We start from the raw sequence: 13,497 nt of genomic DNA on the forward strand, positions 1-13,497 counted from the left end.
TTAATATGGACATGAATAACTTGTTTATGTTCGGGTTTTTGGAGTATTCTGTTTATGCGTTTGAGCATTTAAGCACCATATTCTGTTAATGAGAAACCTGAATATGTCAACTGGAGTACTCTAAAAGAAACTGTGATGAATATGCAGTATGGGTAGCATGATTTCTCTGTGCTCATGTAAACACCACATCTCAAATATGATCATAACCAGCCTCATAAATGGGTTATCTACTGTACACGTGGCCTCGGTCAGTGACAGACAGGGACAGTGGACAGTAAGCCCAGCTCGTACAGTGAAGCTATGCAACTCTTTGGAGACCTAGATATTATCAATGAGGATGACAATTTCCTGTGTAATAATTATATACAATGAAATATGTTTTTCCAGAACAGATATGCAGCAATCTTCTATTAATTAATTCAGTGCCTGAAACTTAACAACCAAATATTTTCAATGAAGAATGAGTGCATTATTATCTCCTCTATCGGCTGCCATTTGAATCCAAGGTACATGCCAACAAATGTAGGCCAAACCCAGAAGTGACACAAAAAACAATTCCAACAGATAATTCAGACATTCAAAGCTGCTTACTCTAAGCCTTTGCCCTAAAGTAGTGCAGAGTTTCTGGAGGGTGGTGTTGTTCCAGTTTATTAATCTTTCATCAGTCCATCTTACATCCAAAATAACCAAATGCTGCCAGAATTGAATAATCACTTCTATCTCTACTTATGAGACTGACTGATTTATAAGGGTTTTAAGTCAATACTGGTCCACATTAAATTGATATGCTGTATGTCGTAGAGATGCACCTCCAGCTGTAACATTTAGTTGAGTAGTCGACTGACATATAACTATCTTAACTAATTTATTAATCATTTTCAAAGAAAGATGCCAATCATTTTCTGTTCTAGCTCTCAAATTTGAGATTTTCATGCTTTTCTGTTTCTTATGTGATAATAAAGTACATGTCTTTGGTTTTTGCTGTCAAGTAAAGAAAAAAAGATGTATTTTGAGGTCACTTCAGGCTCAGAAAAACTGTTGTGAGCTTTTTTCCCTATTTTTGGACATTGTATAAATAAGTAATTTATTGAAGTAACTGAGAACGTAGCAGATTAAAGGACACTGAAAATGATCAGTAGTTGCAGTTCCAGATGTACAAAATCTATTCATTATTGAACCAAGAAATCCTTACTTTTAGCCCCTAATATAGGTGAAACTTCAAAGACTCATATAAATCGTTAAAATCGTATAAATCATTTCCTATAATATGAAATAAACAGCCTTTTAGTTAAACCCTTCTTGTCTGATACATGCCCATGTCTTTCAGATTCCACATCCACACACAATTTCTGTTCTAAATCTATAGTCTCCAAGTCCAAACTGACCAGAGAAGTCACTTGACTCATCTCCTCCAGAGCCACAGAAGACATGACACAACTGTTTGAAATCATAGGCTGAGAAGTACTAACCAAGTAAATACATTTATCATGTAATATTACTGCAGTGTCCCTTAAATATTTACACACCTTCTTTTTAGGTCTGTTACTATTTGTTATGTCTGTAACCAAGACACAGTATTTAAGGAAACTTCATTTATGATTGTGTTCTTCCAAATCTACAAACATGTAGCAATACATGAGATGCAAACATTATTTGTCCAACAAGGGCATGAGAAAGTGCATTCACAAAAATGTGTTACGAAAACAAGATGCACAAGCTCACAGTGACCTTTGATCTTTGACCAGCAAATTGTAATCAGTTCATCCTTTAGTCTAAGTGGATGTGCCAAATTCAAAGAAAATTCCCTCAAGGCATTCTTAAGATATAAAGTTCACGAGAATGAGACAGATGAACAAATGGAAAACCCCACTAGCCAAGGCTGTCAACGGCACAGAGGGATAAAAATCCTCCATATGTACATATTTCAACACTTTATGGTCATGAAGCCACCTCCTGTCATCAGTAATTGAACTAATGGCACAAAACACAAGTCTGTCGGTGCCACCACTGCATAACAAGGAGAAAAGAAGTGGGACAGTGCTCCAGGTTTAAGATGCTTAAGCTAAATAACTACTATCTGCTTGTTAAGTGCCATTGGCCTTTTCTAAAAGCATGCAGCCATATTTTAGCATTGAAATACTTTTGCCAAATTTCAAAATAAAATACACCAGAGATACAAAACACATCCACAAGTCAAGGTAATTATGATTTCACTCACAAAATAATCTTTCAGCCCAGACAGGGATGGAAATTAGCTCCAGCAAAATGCTTGTAAAAATGCCACTGGCTGCTACAATTGCTTCACTCACCAGCCAAAAAAAATGATGGTTATCTATTGAGTGGCTAATAAATTTTGGAATCCACCAGCCATAGGTGACAGGTGAACAAAAAAGTTTACAACCCTGACCCCAGCACCAATTTCCTCAGTGGAGATATACATCAGAACTAATCAAGATGTCTTTTCACACATTCATTATTCATCCACTGCATTGCTGCATTGCATAGTTTGGCATGTGTTGCATGTGTTTATAGAGCTGGCTCTGCTGCAGTTCAGCCAATAAATTAAATCTAAATGTATGGGATGGGCGCGAGTAGTCAAGTACTCGATTTGGAAATAAGTGTTTGTTCAAGGCTTTAAAAATAACCAAAAAAAACATGCATATCGTAAATATAACGTAGTTGATCATTTTCTCATATAGAAACTTTTAGATTTTCTTGACAGAACACACTGATATTTATCTGCATAGATCCACATAGTCAAAAGATAGATCTGCGCAGCTGTAGGTAACGTTTTCAGTGAGTCACTTGATCTAACGTTACAGACAGAATGGTGACCAGGCATTAGAATGGTGTTTGGAAGTATTTTGACAATAAAAAAATGCATGTGCAGTGCAAGCTATGTACCCTGCTTATTCGCTTGGGTATTTATTTTGAACCCCAGTACTTGGTGATAACTGAATGCAAGTACTTGAATACGAAATGTACTTAAAACACTGATACCCCATTAAAAATATAATAAAATATAAAAATATAAATAATAGTAATTCTTGCACAGTTTTTTGTAAGATGATGTTATTGTATTAATAATCAGGGAAAACAATCTGGTAATAATTGGTTATCATTATCTGCCCTGGCATTCTATATCAGTGCTTCTCTAATTAAACTCTATCACAAAGTAAGATTACCAAAAAACAGTGTTACATTAAAATGCTGAACATGTTTAAAGGCGCTGAGAGCTGATTTTGACAACCTCTACACAAAATGAGCTATATCCAAAAGGCCCCTGTAAAGTAGGAAAAACTGACTGAAAAATTACGGCTTCACTTGCATGAATTGGGAAATGGTTGTCAGTCTAAGTTGAAGGCACAAAGGATTTACTAGGCTGACTGTGAAACCGCACTGGTATGGCCCTTTAAGCTGTCATTTTATATGGTCGCAGTGATCCAGCTGAAAGTGAATACTGGGTATCTGTAGTGACTCACTGGTTTTCGTTCTTGCCTCCCTGGATCCACTGCTTCAGCAGGTATTCATAGTAGCTGTCTGCTCGGGCTCCCAGTGTGTAGATGCCTTGATGAGTGAACTGTCCGTTATTTGTGTTGATGAACATGGGCACGAGTCCATCCAGCTTGCCGTCCAGCTTGTGGACCTGTTTCATGACCTCAGCCACTGCAGCCTGGAAAACCAAGGTCAGAGGTCAGTGGAGTTAAGCTGTGGAGATGTTCTTGAAAGAACTTGAAAAAAAAAAAACCCCAAAAAAAAAACGCTGAACTACAAAGAATCCTAAATGCTGGACCCACACTACCCTGTCCACAGATTTAAACAATTATCTTTCTGCAATAAAACTTATTTTAACTTAATAGCAGAACAGCTTATTCTGCCCATGGATTTTAACTGTTGTCTTCTTGCAATATAGCTTACTTTGAATATCTTTATTTTCCTCAACAGCAGTTTATGGTACAGAACATACATCAAGACAGTGCCAGTGCCACAGCTGACAACAGCTGAGACACACCTGAACAGCGCTGCTTATGCAGGCTGTGTGGCTACTTTAACATGGTAACAGGGGCGCTGGGGAAAAAAAATAAATAAATAAAAACTCCACACTGCTCACACGCTGCTTACACTTGCAGTTGGTCCCGGGCGTTAGACTGAAGAAGGCGCAAGAGCAAACAATCAATTGCCAATCCTCTAAGAATTGTCCATTTCTTAATGTAGGGCTGAAATGATCAGTCCGAGTAACAACACAACCTGCCAAGTTCATACTGCATAACAGTCTTAAAACATAATCTGCATATGTGCCAACAAGTACATATGTTTAAACATAATGACATCAAGTTCTGTCAGCAATATTGATGGATAAAATGGAAAGGTTGAGCTTAAGTTCCACTTCTAAATCTTTGTGGGCAGACCCTGAGTCAGTATGGTGGTATCTCTTGGTCAGTTACCTGGTACTGTGGTTCCTGGGTGAGGCGGCTGAGCTCTCTGAACTCCAGCTGGATGCTTGTAACCTCAGCCACAGTGCTATCTGAGGTCCAGCGAGGTGGGTGGGCTGTGCCTTTCCCGATGTTTACATCAGAGTAGGGGATCTTGGATGGGGTGTTGAAGGCCGGCATCAGCCTGGAGCCGATGTCGGTCTGCAAGGGAAGAAGGCAATTGACATGAACACTTTGGACAACAATACGATATTTGCCGATACAACAAAGAATCGATAAACATTTTACTTTGATGAAACTACTGATTTAAAACCCCTACTTTAGAAGCTTACATGTTTGTCAGGTGGGTGGTAAAGACTCTGGAGATGATTGGCATGCTTATTACAAAGGCTATAGCTCTTGTAAAACATATCTGTCTGCACAATTATTGACAGTTAAAATACACTAAGAAGGTGCTGCTATCTGCATTCTGCTCACAGTTTTGAGATGAGTGCACGTGTGTTGACTCACAGCTTTGTCTAGGAACAAGGTGTCTTCTGTCAGATGGTAGGTACTCAGAAGGCCTCCCAGGATGCGGATGGTGCTCTCAAAAAGGTTGACATCTACATTCTTGTTGAATGTGAGCTCTGTAGAAACCCACGCCCTTGCTTCTTCAAATTCTGTGACAATACACAGAAAACAAACAATACAACATTTTGAGAATAAATACTGAATCATTTATAAACGGCCCAATATAATCCGAAATATTTATTTTCTACCACCCCATATAATAATGGCAGCAGAAAGCTTTAATAGACATGTTGAAGAACCAGGTTAACAAGCAGATGCAAAAGCAAAGGTGGTATTTATTGACAAAAAGTTTAATTTTTAGTTATTTTCAATTTACTGAGACTAACGTAAAAGTTGAACTTGGGAAACTCATCAAACGTAAATTAAATTAAAGCAAAAACAACATAAAACTAACAAAAGCTGCAGCCTCACAGCAAGCTGCTAACCCCCTTCCTCCCCCCTACTCCGTGTAACGGTATTTTACGGCATTTACCATCTTAGTCCGCCTGATAGGAACCTACCAACTGACCAGGTAAAGGGTGAGCTAAGCTGGGACCAAGCATCAAAACTTAAAATAAAATAAAAACATTACTATTTATGGGAACACATACACAGGTCATTTCCTGCAGAACTATCTCACCTACTTTCCTACTAAGACAGCTTGGAGCTCTCTCACAATTTTAGGCATCTATAGGTTTGCTCCATCAGCATTTCATTGTAGTTGTACAGTGGCACAATAACGGCAATCAAGCGTTTGCGATAACTGGCAATAAATCTTTCACATTGCTGTGGAGGAATTTTGGCCCACCCTTCTTTGCATAATTGTTTCAATTCAGCCACATTAGAGGGTTTGTGAGCATTAACGGGCAGTTTAAGGTCATGCCACAGCATCTCAATCGGATTTAAGTCCGGACTTTGACTAGGCCACTCCAAAACCTTCATTTTGTCTTTTTTGAGCCATTCAGAGGTGGACTTGGAGGTGTGCTTCAGATCATTGTCCTGCTGCATAACCCAAGTGTGTTTGAGCTTAAGGTCACAATCTGATGGCCTGACATTCTCCTTCAGGATTTTCTGGTAGAGAGCAGAATTCATGATTCCATCAATTACAGCAAGTCGTCCAGGTCCTGAAGCAGCAAAGCAGCCCCAGACCATCACACTACCACCAACATGTTTGACTGTTGGTATGATGTTCTTGTTCTGAAATGCTGTGTTAGCTTTACGCCAGATGTAACGGGATGCACACCTTCCAAAAAGTTCCACTTTTGTCTCATCAGGACACAGAATATTTTCCCAAAAGCCTTGGGGATCATCAAGATGTTTTTTGGCAAATGTAAGGTGAGCCTTTGTGTTCTTTTTGGTCAGCAGTGGTTTTCGCCTTGGAACTCTCCCATGGATGCCATTTTTGCCAAGTCTCTTCCTTATTGTCGAATCCTGAAAACTGACCTCAACTTAGGCAAGTGAAGCCTGCAGTACTTCAGATGTTGTTATGGGCTGTTTTGTGACCTCTTGGGAGAGTCATCGATGCGCTCTTGGAGTAATTTTGGCAGGCCGGCCACTCCTGGGAAGGTTCACCACTGTTCCATGTTTTCTCCATTTGTGGATAATGGGTCTCACTGTAGTTTGCTGGAGTCCCAAAGCCTTAGAAATGGCTTTGTAACCCTTTCCAGACCGATAGATGTCAATGACTCTGTTTCTCATCTGTTCTTGAATTTCTTTAGATCGTGGCATGATGTGTTGCTTTTTGAGATCTTTTAGCCTTCTTCATGTTGTCAGACAGGTTCTATTTAAGTGATTTCTTGATTCTACAGGTCTGGCAGTAATCAGGCCTGAGTGTGGCTAATGAAATTGAACTCAGCTTTCCAAAAAATGTGGTTAATCACAGTTAATTCATGATTTAACAAGGTGGGCAATTACTTTTTCACACAGGGCCAGGTTGGTTTGGATTGCCTTTTTCCATTAACAAATAAAATCATCATTTAAAAACTGCATTTTGAATTTGTACAGGTTATCTTATATTAGAATTGACTGATATTAGAATTTGTTTGATGATCTGAAACATTTAAGTGTGACAAGTGTAAAAAAATAAGTAATCGGTAAGGGGGCAAATACTTTTTCACAGCACTGTATATATACTGTATCGTATGTTGATGAGTGAGTAAACTAAACTAAACTTAATTCATGGGGGCAGTGATGACCCTAGGACACAACAAAGACCTTTTAAAAATGAAGGATTGGAACGAATCAGAAAATAGACAACTGCCATCTACAACGCCTCCTCAGTTATAAGGTAAATTATAGACCGCTCCATGATTGAGTCCTAAAACCCAGAACTCAGTTAGCATTTCAGCACTACTAGTTCTCTTATCTCTAAGTAAATGGGTGTTTAAAATGGGTTTTTGGTTAGTTGTCTGAAATAAGGTCTACAGTTTACACAAGGAAAAGACACTTTCCCGGATTGTTCTACGGCATAAAATACATCAGTAAATACCCCACTGAGAATTTTAAAGCTTTTATGTAGCTGGAAAAACAGCCTTGTAGTGGTGACAACATTAAGTGAAGTGATCATAGTGCAGTTCATTTATAGCCCAACATCAGCTTTTTACTTCTAGCATTCTAGCAATTAGGCTTCAGCAATACTGACAGTGGTGTTAATATGTGAAGATTATCTTGCAGGAGAAAACCTGTGAGTATCATACATGCTTGTTAACCACACAGCTCATTTTCTGCTAATACAACCTCCTCCAGCATACCTCGTTTTTTTTCGGGGGTCTTTGTATCCTCTAGTGAACATCTGGTGGATGAATCTATGTCATCATAGAGGACATAGAGGACGCCGCTCTACTCACTGAAATAGAGGCCACCCCAAAGGTATATAAATTAACCTCAAGGTATTTTTGAACCTGAACCCCTATTTTTTACCTAAAACCTCATTCCCACTGCACAAAAAACACACTAATACCAGTTAACTTTGGCTTTTCAGTGCAATGACAATGCGTACAATCGGCATTCACACGTGGGTCAATTGACTGCAGTAGACATGTTTTTATCACTTCAGGATACAATTGGCATTGATGGGAACACAACACTCAGGTGAACACCGTAACTTCAGCTCCTTATATGGCAAGATGCTATGATGTGCTGTCATCAATTACCATCTGTCTTCTTCTAAGCAGCACTAATACATCTATCCAAATAAATCTGAACCAAGTTTGCAAGATAGACTTAATTAGGAAGAGATATATAAAGAGAAGAAAGTTTTCAAAGTCTACTCTTTACCTATTCTCCTGCTTGTCCCTGACATCGCACAGAGCCACAAAAACAAACCTCACTTTTAAAGTCTGCCTTTGACAAAGAGGCTGACTCATTAATCACCTATATTTAGCGGGTTTACCCGTTTCTGAAAAAAACCTGCGTGGTGCGAGCTAATTGTGGTGGGAAAGGGGTATGTGTGAATGAAAGAGACAACAATTTTTGTAACTGGTCCATTATTAAGAGAGAGCGCTGCAGCCGCAGCAGCAAGACAGGCTGCATTAGGAGCAACTTTCGGTGTGCTTCTGTATTTTGTTGTTTTCTCTGTTTGCAGTGTTCTTGTTTGTGTTTTTCCAAATTCTGTGCAAGTGTTGTGAAATCAGTGAAGATGGTTTTATAATGTACTTGTGTTTTGTCTTTTTTAGGTGTAGAGCTCTCAATGCCACTATAGTAAACCCCTTTCAACAGATCATAGCCCTAACATCTCTTCTCTTTTGTTTTAGTTATTGTCACAATCCTCACTTCATCAATTAACTATTATATGTGCTACTTCTGATGATTTGGAGCTATGGAAAAATGCTAGGAGAAATGCATTTAACTCTGTTATACAGAAACTGAGTTCTTAGAGCATCCTTCACATATTGATGAACTATGTAAACTAGGTTATGCTGCAGAAGGCATTAAGAGGATTTGATACATTTCAATTACATTTCAATATTTTCCCATGACCCTGACTACACTGACTAGAACTTCATCCTCTGCAAGCTCTTAACTTTGCAGCCTTTCAAGCATACAAGAGCAGAGTATCTGATACTCAGAGACTACTGGGTGGTTTGTCTGAAAACACTTATGTTACAGCAATGACTGATTAAAGAGGAGGTATAAGATTGAAGTTGGAAAACATTAAGATCAGCCTACCTTTTTTAAGCCCCATTATCCACATAGTATCCAAGGCATCGATGAGTGTCAAACCCAGGCCAAACCACTCACTGTAGGACTTGGAGAGGGGCCTTAGCTCATCGTGGCCCCAAGCAAAGTCTTTATAACCCTTCCATGCATGTCTGAAAGCTTCCTGCACCGCCTCCAGCCTACTTGGTTCTGGAACACACAACACACATGATGCCCAGTTATAATCCCATTCAAGTCTACAGAGCTACTCAGAAACAAGTGACTGAAATGTTTCACGTGTTTCTAAATTATAATTTTCTAATTAGAATCATACTAATCATACTAATATTTCACGAATGTCAAGAGGCTTCTTACATGACACAAGGCTGTAGCTGCAGTGGAAAGACACAAATACTTTTGAAATTGCTGCTACATGACTTGGGAAAAGAGAAGAAAGGGATGTGTTTGCTCATGAGGGAAAAAACCTACAACCACCACAATGCACTGTGCTGCACCAGACCAATAAACGCTCCCATTGGTGGCTGACGTAATGACATGATCCAGTATCCCATTTTTTTAATTTTATCTTACTATTTGTTTTGAGATTTTACACAACTTCAGAAACAAAATCATAAAATTCTGTTCCCATGTCTGAGCATTTTTAAGACATTTGAAAGATAAATTTAATATCAATATATTATTATATTACAATATATTAATATCAATTCCGTCCTTATTTTTAAACTTTTAAGACTTTAAGGATCTGCAGGAACCCTGGGAAAACCTTGCTGCATATTCTGACATCATGTAAATGTAAACAATCACGCATGTTAACACAACGGGGAATAGTGAGGTCAGCAAAATGATCAAGGTCATGTCCATGTATCATATGATATTTTGATAATTATCGGAATTATCATGACAGACCTTATCATAATCCAAAAGGGATATTAGATTTAATGACCACACTCAAACACACTCATCGTCCTAAAAACTGTGATCCAATTGTTTCTGTCTTGCTGAACATGCTCAATAAAAACTACTAATCCATAATCAATGCATAACGTGGTAAATTAAACAGCAGATACCTGACTCATTTGATGGTTTGCCTTTCTGGTTGCCCAGTGAATCCTCCTTATTTTCCCCATCCTTAGTGTCTTCTGTGGCCTGCTCAGCGTCGATCACGGCTCCCCGCCAGCTGAAAATCACCAGAGAATTAAGAAATAAACAATACACATATGTAAACAAAACTAACTTTGGATGAAGGCCCTCAAAAGTCTCACCTGATGACACCCTCCTCCACGCCTTCTTTCTTGCTGTTGGCTGCCTTGTCTTGTCTTGCCTTGTCAACCACTGGATCGGACGCGTTTCCCTTCTTCTGAAGACGGTTCTGAAGGACAGGTGGTCCTCTCTTATTGGACAATTTCCTCTGTGACAAACAGAAATATAAACAAACAAACAAACAAACAACAGATTCATACTTTATTTAAGCAAGTTGTTCGGTACAAAAAGTGGATGCATCCTCTGTTACAGGTAATTGTTGGTTGTGAGACGTCCTGTTCTTGTTAACATTGCGACATCATGCACCAGGACTATCTAACTAGAGGTAACCATGGCAACAGTACAGGCACTCTCTGTGTGACCAGTTACATCAGTACTAACCTAACCACAATAAACTGAGCTCTGACAAAAAGCATAATCATTTAGACAAAGCCTTCCTTTTTTAGTGTTTTAATTGTTAAAAGCACTATAATGTTCTCTGGGGTGACCTGATATTCCAAATAACTGATTTGTGTAATAGCTTCCTTCTGCCATCAAATATTATAATTAATTATTAATTATAATAAAATAATTAATTAATTAATAATTATCACCCCTTCGTTTAACTGTATTTACAAATCATAACTCAAATTTCTCTCAGAGATCCCCTCCAGGAGATCTAATGCATATGTTTTGGGAATGTGAGAGTTTGAATCATTATTGGAAATTTATATTTGACCAACTATCTAAAGTCTTTCTAAAAGATCTGACGCCTGACCCCCATATAGCTATTCTGGGCAATAGTGAAGTGCTTATAAACTTTGATGCTCACGAAAAGAAACTTATTTTGTTGGACATGACTGCAGCAAAAAAGTGTATACTAAATCACTGGAAATCTAAGACCCCTCCCTCAAATAAACAGTGGTGGACAGAACTGTTAACTTATTGCACCCCTGAAAAAAATATGTATCATGTAAGAGGACAACATTTATATTTTCAAAAAGTCTGGGGTCATGTTGTAGATTATATCCCTAGTATGGGGGGTGAACTAGAGCAGCTTATGTGATGTAAGACCAAGGACTTGTGAATTAACTTATACTTGAGACTTTTGACTTGAAATACTTGATTACTTCCCCCCAAGACCAAAGATTAAAAAGTAAGTGATTTAAAAAGTGGGCCATAAATCGATTTATTTTGTGAATCAACTAATGTTAATGCTATTCATCCACAGCAAGCCATAATTCTCCACATCCACTTTGTCTGAACAAATCTGACAGCATCAATTCAAACTGCAGGAAGAAACCAGAAAGAACTAATACTATGTTGCTGACAGCTAGTTGAAAATAAATTACACTTAAGACAACAACAACTTCAAACAAATGTGTTTAAACACATATATGCAAATGTAAAAAAACAATTCATTATTTTGTTAATTACCATATTGCTGTTGTTACTGTTACTGTTGTTGTTTAAATGGTGTCACATTTTTAAAAGAGCACGTTATAACTTGTTTTGGTCTGGAAACTCAAAGTTCAGGACTTGGGACTTGACTTTTTATAATAAGTAGTTTTCTCACTATTTTAATAATCACCTGATATTTTGTACTTTTTATTGCCACTACATACACTTTAAAAGATGCTGAATATCATAAAAAGTCTATCCAAATTAAAAATGATACTGAATGTAAAATCAGCCATTAGCACAGGAAGAAATTTCCAAATTCTCCCAAAAATTTTGAGTGCTCCAACCTTTTTAGAGACCCTGTGCTACCCCTCAAGAAAGACAATCAGATGAATAGAAACCTGGGAGGTTTGCTCTGGCAGTGGTGGTTGGCCCTGTTTGACAGGCTCTGGCAGCACACGGGGGATGGCCGGCCTCAAGAAGCTGTTGGCGTCTGTGTCGTGGTCTCCATCTGTAAGGCCTCAACACACACACGGACAGACTGAGTATCAAAGTTTTACAGGCAGGCCTAATGACTACTCAAGATAATAAGTCAGAACCCCGTCAAACTGATGAAAAATCAATAAATATGCTATAAAAAATAAAGCACTAGTGTATATTTTTGAAATTGAACAAGTTCAGCTCCCAGGAAGCTCTGATAGTATGCCAGCGGCTCAGACACACTGAAAATCAAGAGTGCTGTTCAAAGTATAAGAGCCTTACCTCTGAGGTGTTCGGTAACAGCAGGATAGGAAGCGATTCCACAAATAAACAGGAGGACGAGGATAAGGCTCCGCTGCAGTCTGGACAGCTGCTTCCATTTCTGCAGGCACACGGGAGAGGAGAAGAAGATGGAGCAGGCATGTCATGAAACAAAAATTTAGTAGTCAAATACCCAATTCAGTGCCATGGAAACTACAAATACCGCCACACAGTCGTATGCCTACACACACCAGCTAAGTTGTAATTACAGTTAACATCCATGTCAGTGAAAACATGGATGCTTCACACACATCTTCCTCCTGGCAGCACAGAAGATCTTAACAATCAACAGTTTCAAGGGTGGACACCCAAAATTTGTGTCACCAATTCAGTATCAGACCAAATGTCTCCCCTTCTGCTCCTGAGATTTGATGTTGAGAAATGGACAGGAAAGCAGAACATTATGATGTCACAGTTGACATTTGACATCTTGGATATAAAATCAGGACTCCATCAATATATCCCATGAGACATTTGTGTGAAATCTAAACACAGGAATTGTCAAGTTATGGCACAAAAGCATGTTTTTGAGCTCACTGTGACCTTGACCTTTGACCACCAGATTCTATTCAGTACATTCTTGAGTCCAAGTTGATGTTTGTGCCAAATTTGGAAAAAAAAATCCTCAAAGAGCGCTTGTGATATCGCTCAACCTTGACCTTTGACATCTGACCATCAAAACCTGATGAGTTCATCATGAAGAAACTCCCTCAAGGCATTCTTGAGATATCGTGTTCACAAAAATGGGCTGGACGGACAGACTATCTGAAAACAAGATACCTCTACACACTAGACCTACGGCAGACCAGGGGGTAACAATTGTTGCATGAAACATTAAACGTGTGTCGCAGTTTGGCCTTTCATTCACACAATGGTGGTTTGGGGGCATGAAAGCGCAAACTTTTCAGGTTGTAGA

At 38.7% G+C, this 13,497-nt stretch overlaps 1 protein-coding gene across 1 annotated transcript in view; it reads right to left on the minus strand.

The window, feature by feature from the left end:
* The window catches only part of man1b1b (mannosidase, alpha, class 1B, member 1b), a 31,194-nt gene that overhangs the window by 13,467 nt on the left and 4,230 nt on the right, over positions 1 to 13,497 (minus strand). The window contains exons 3-10 of the mRNA XM_042488071.2: positions 12,543 to 12,642; positions 12,182 to 12,300; positions 10,403 to 10,548; positions 10,208 to 10,317; positions 9,150 to 9,329; positions 4,944 to 5,092; positions 4,446 to 4,634; positions 3,483 to 3,673 (exon numbers count right to left, since the gene is read on the minus strand). Of these exons, the coding sequence (XP_042344005.1) occupies positions 3,483 to 3,673; positions 4,446 to 4,634; positions 4,944 to 5,092; positions 9,150 to 9,329; positions 10,208 to 10,317; positions 10,403 to 10,548; positions 12,182 to 12,300; positions 12,543 to 12,642 (1,184 nt within the window). The remainder of the gene's footprint in view (positions 1 to 3,482; positions 3,674 to 4,445; positions 4,635 to 4,943; positions 5,093 to 9,149; positions 9,330 to 10,207; positions 10,318 to 10,402; positions 10,549 to 12,181; positions 12,301 to 12,542; positions 12,643 to 13,497) is intronic.

Source organism: Plectropomus leopardus, chromosome 4 (assembly GCF_026936395.1).
Source record: "Plectropomus leopardus strain MGB_pleo_1.0 chromosome 4, ASM2693639v1, whole genome shotgun sequence".
Classification (NCBI taxonomy): Eukaryota; Metazoa; Chordata; class Actinopteri; order Perciformes; family Serranidae; genus Plectropomus; species Plectropomus leopardus.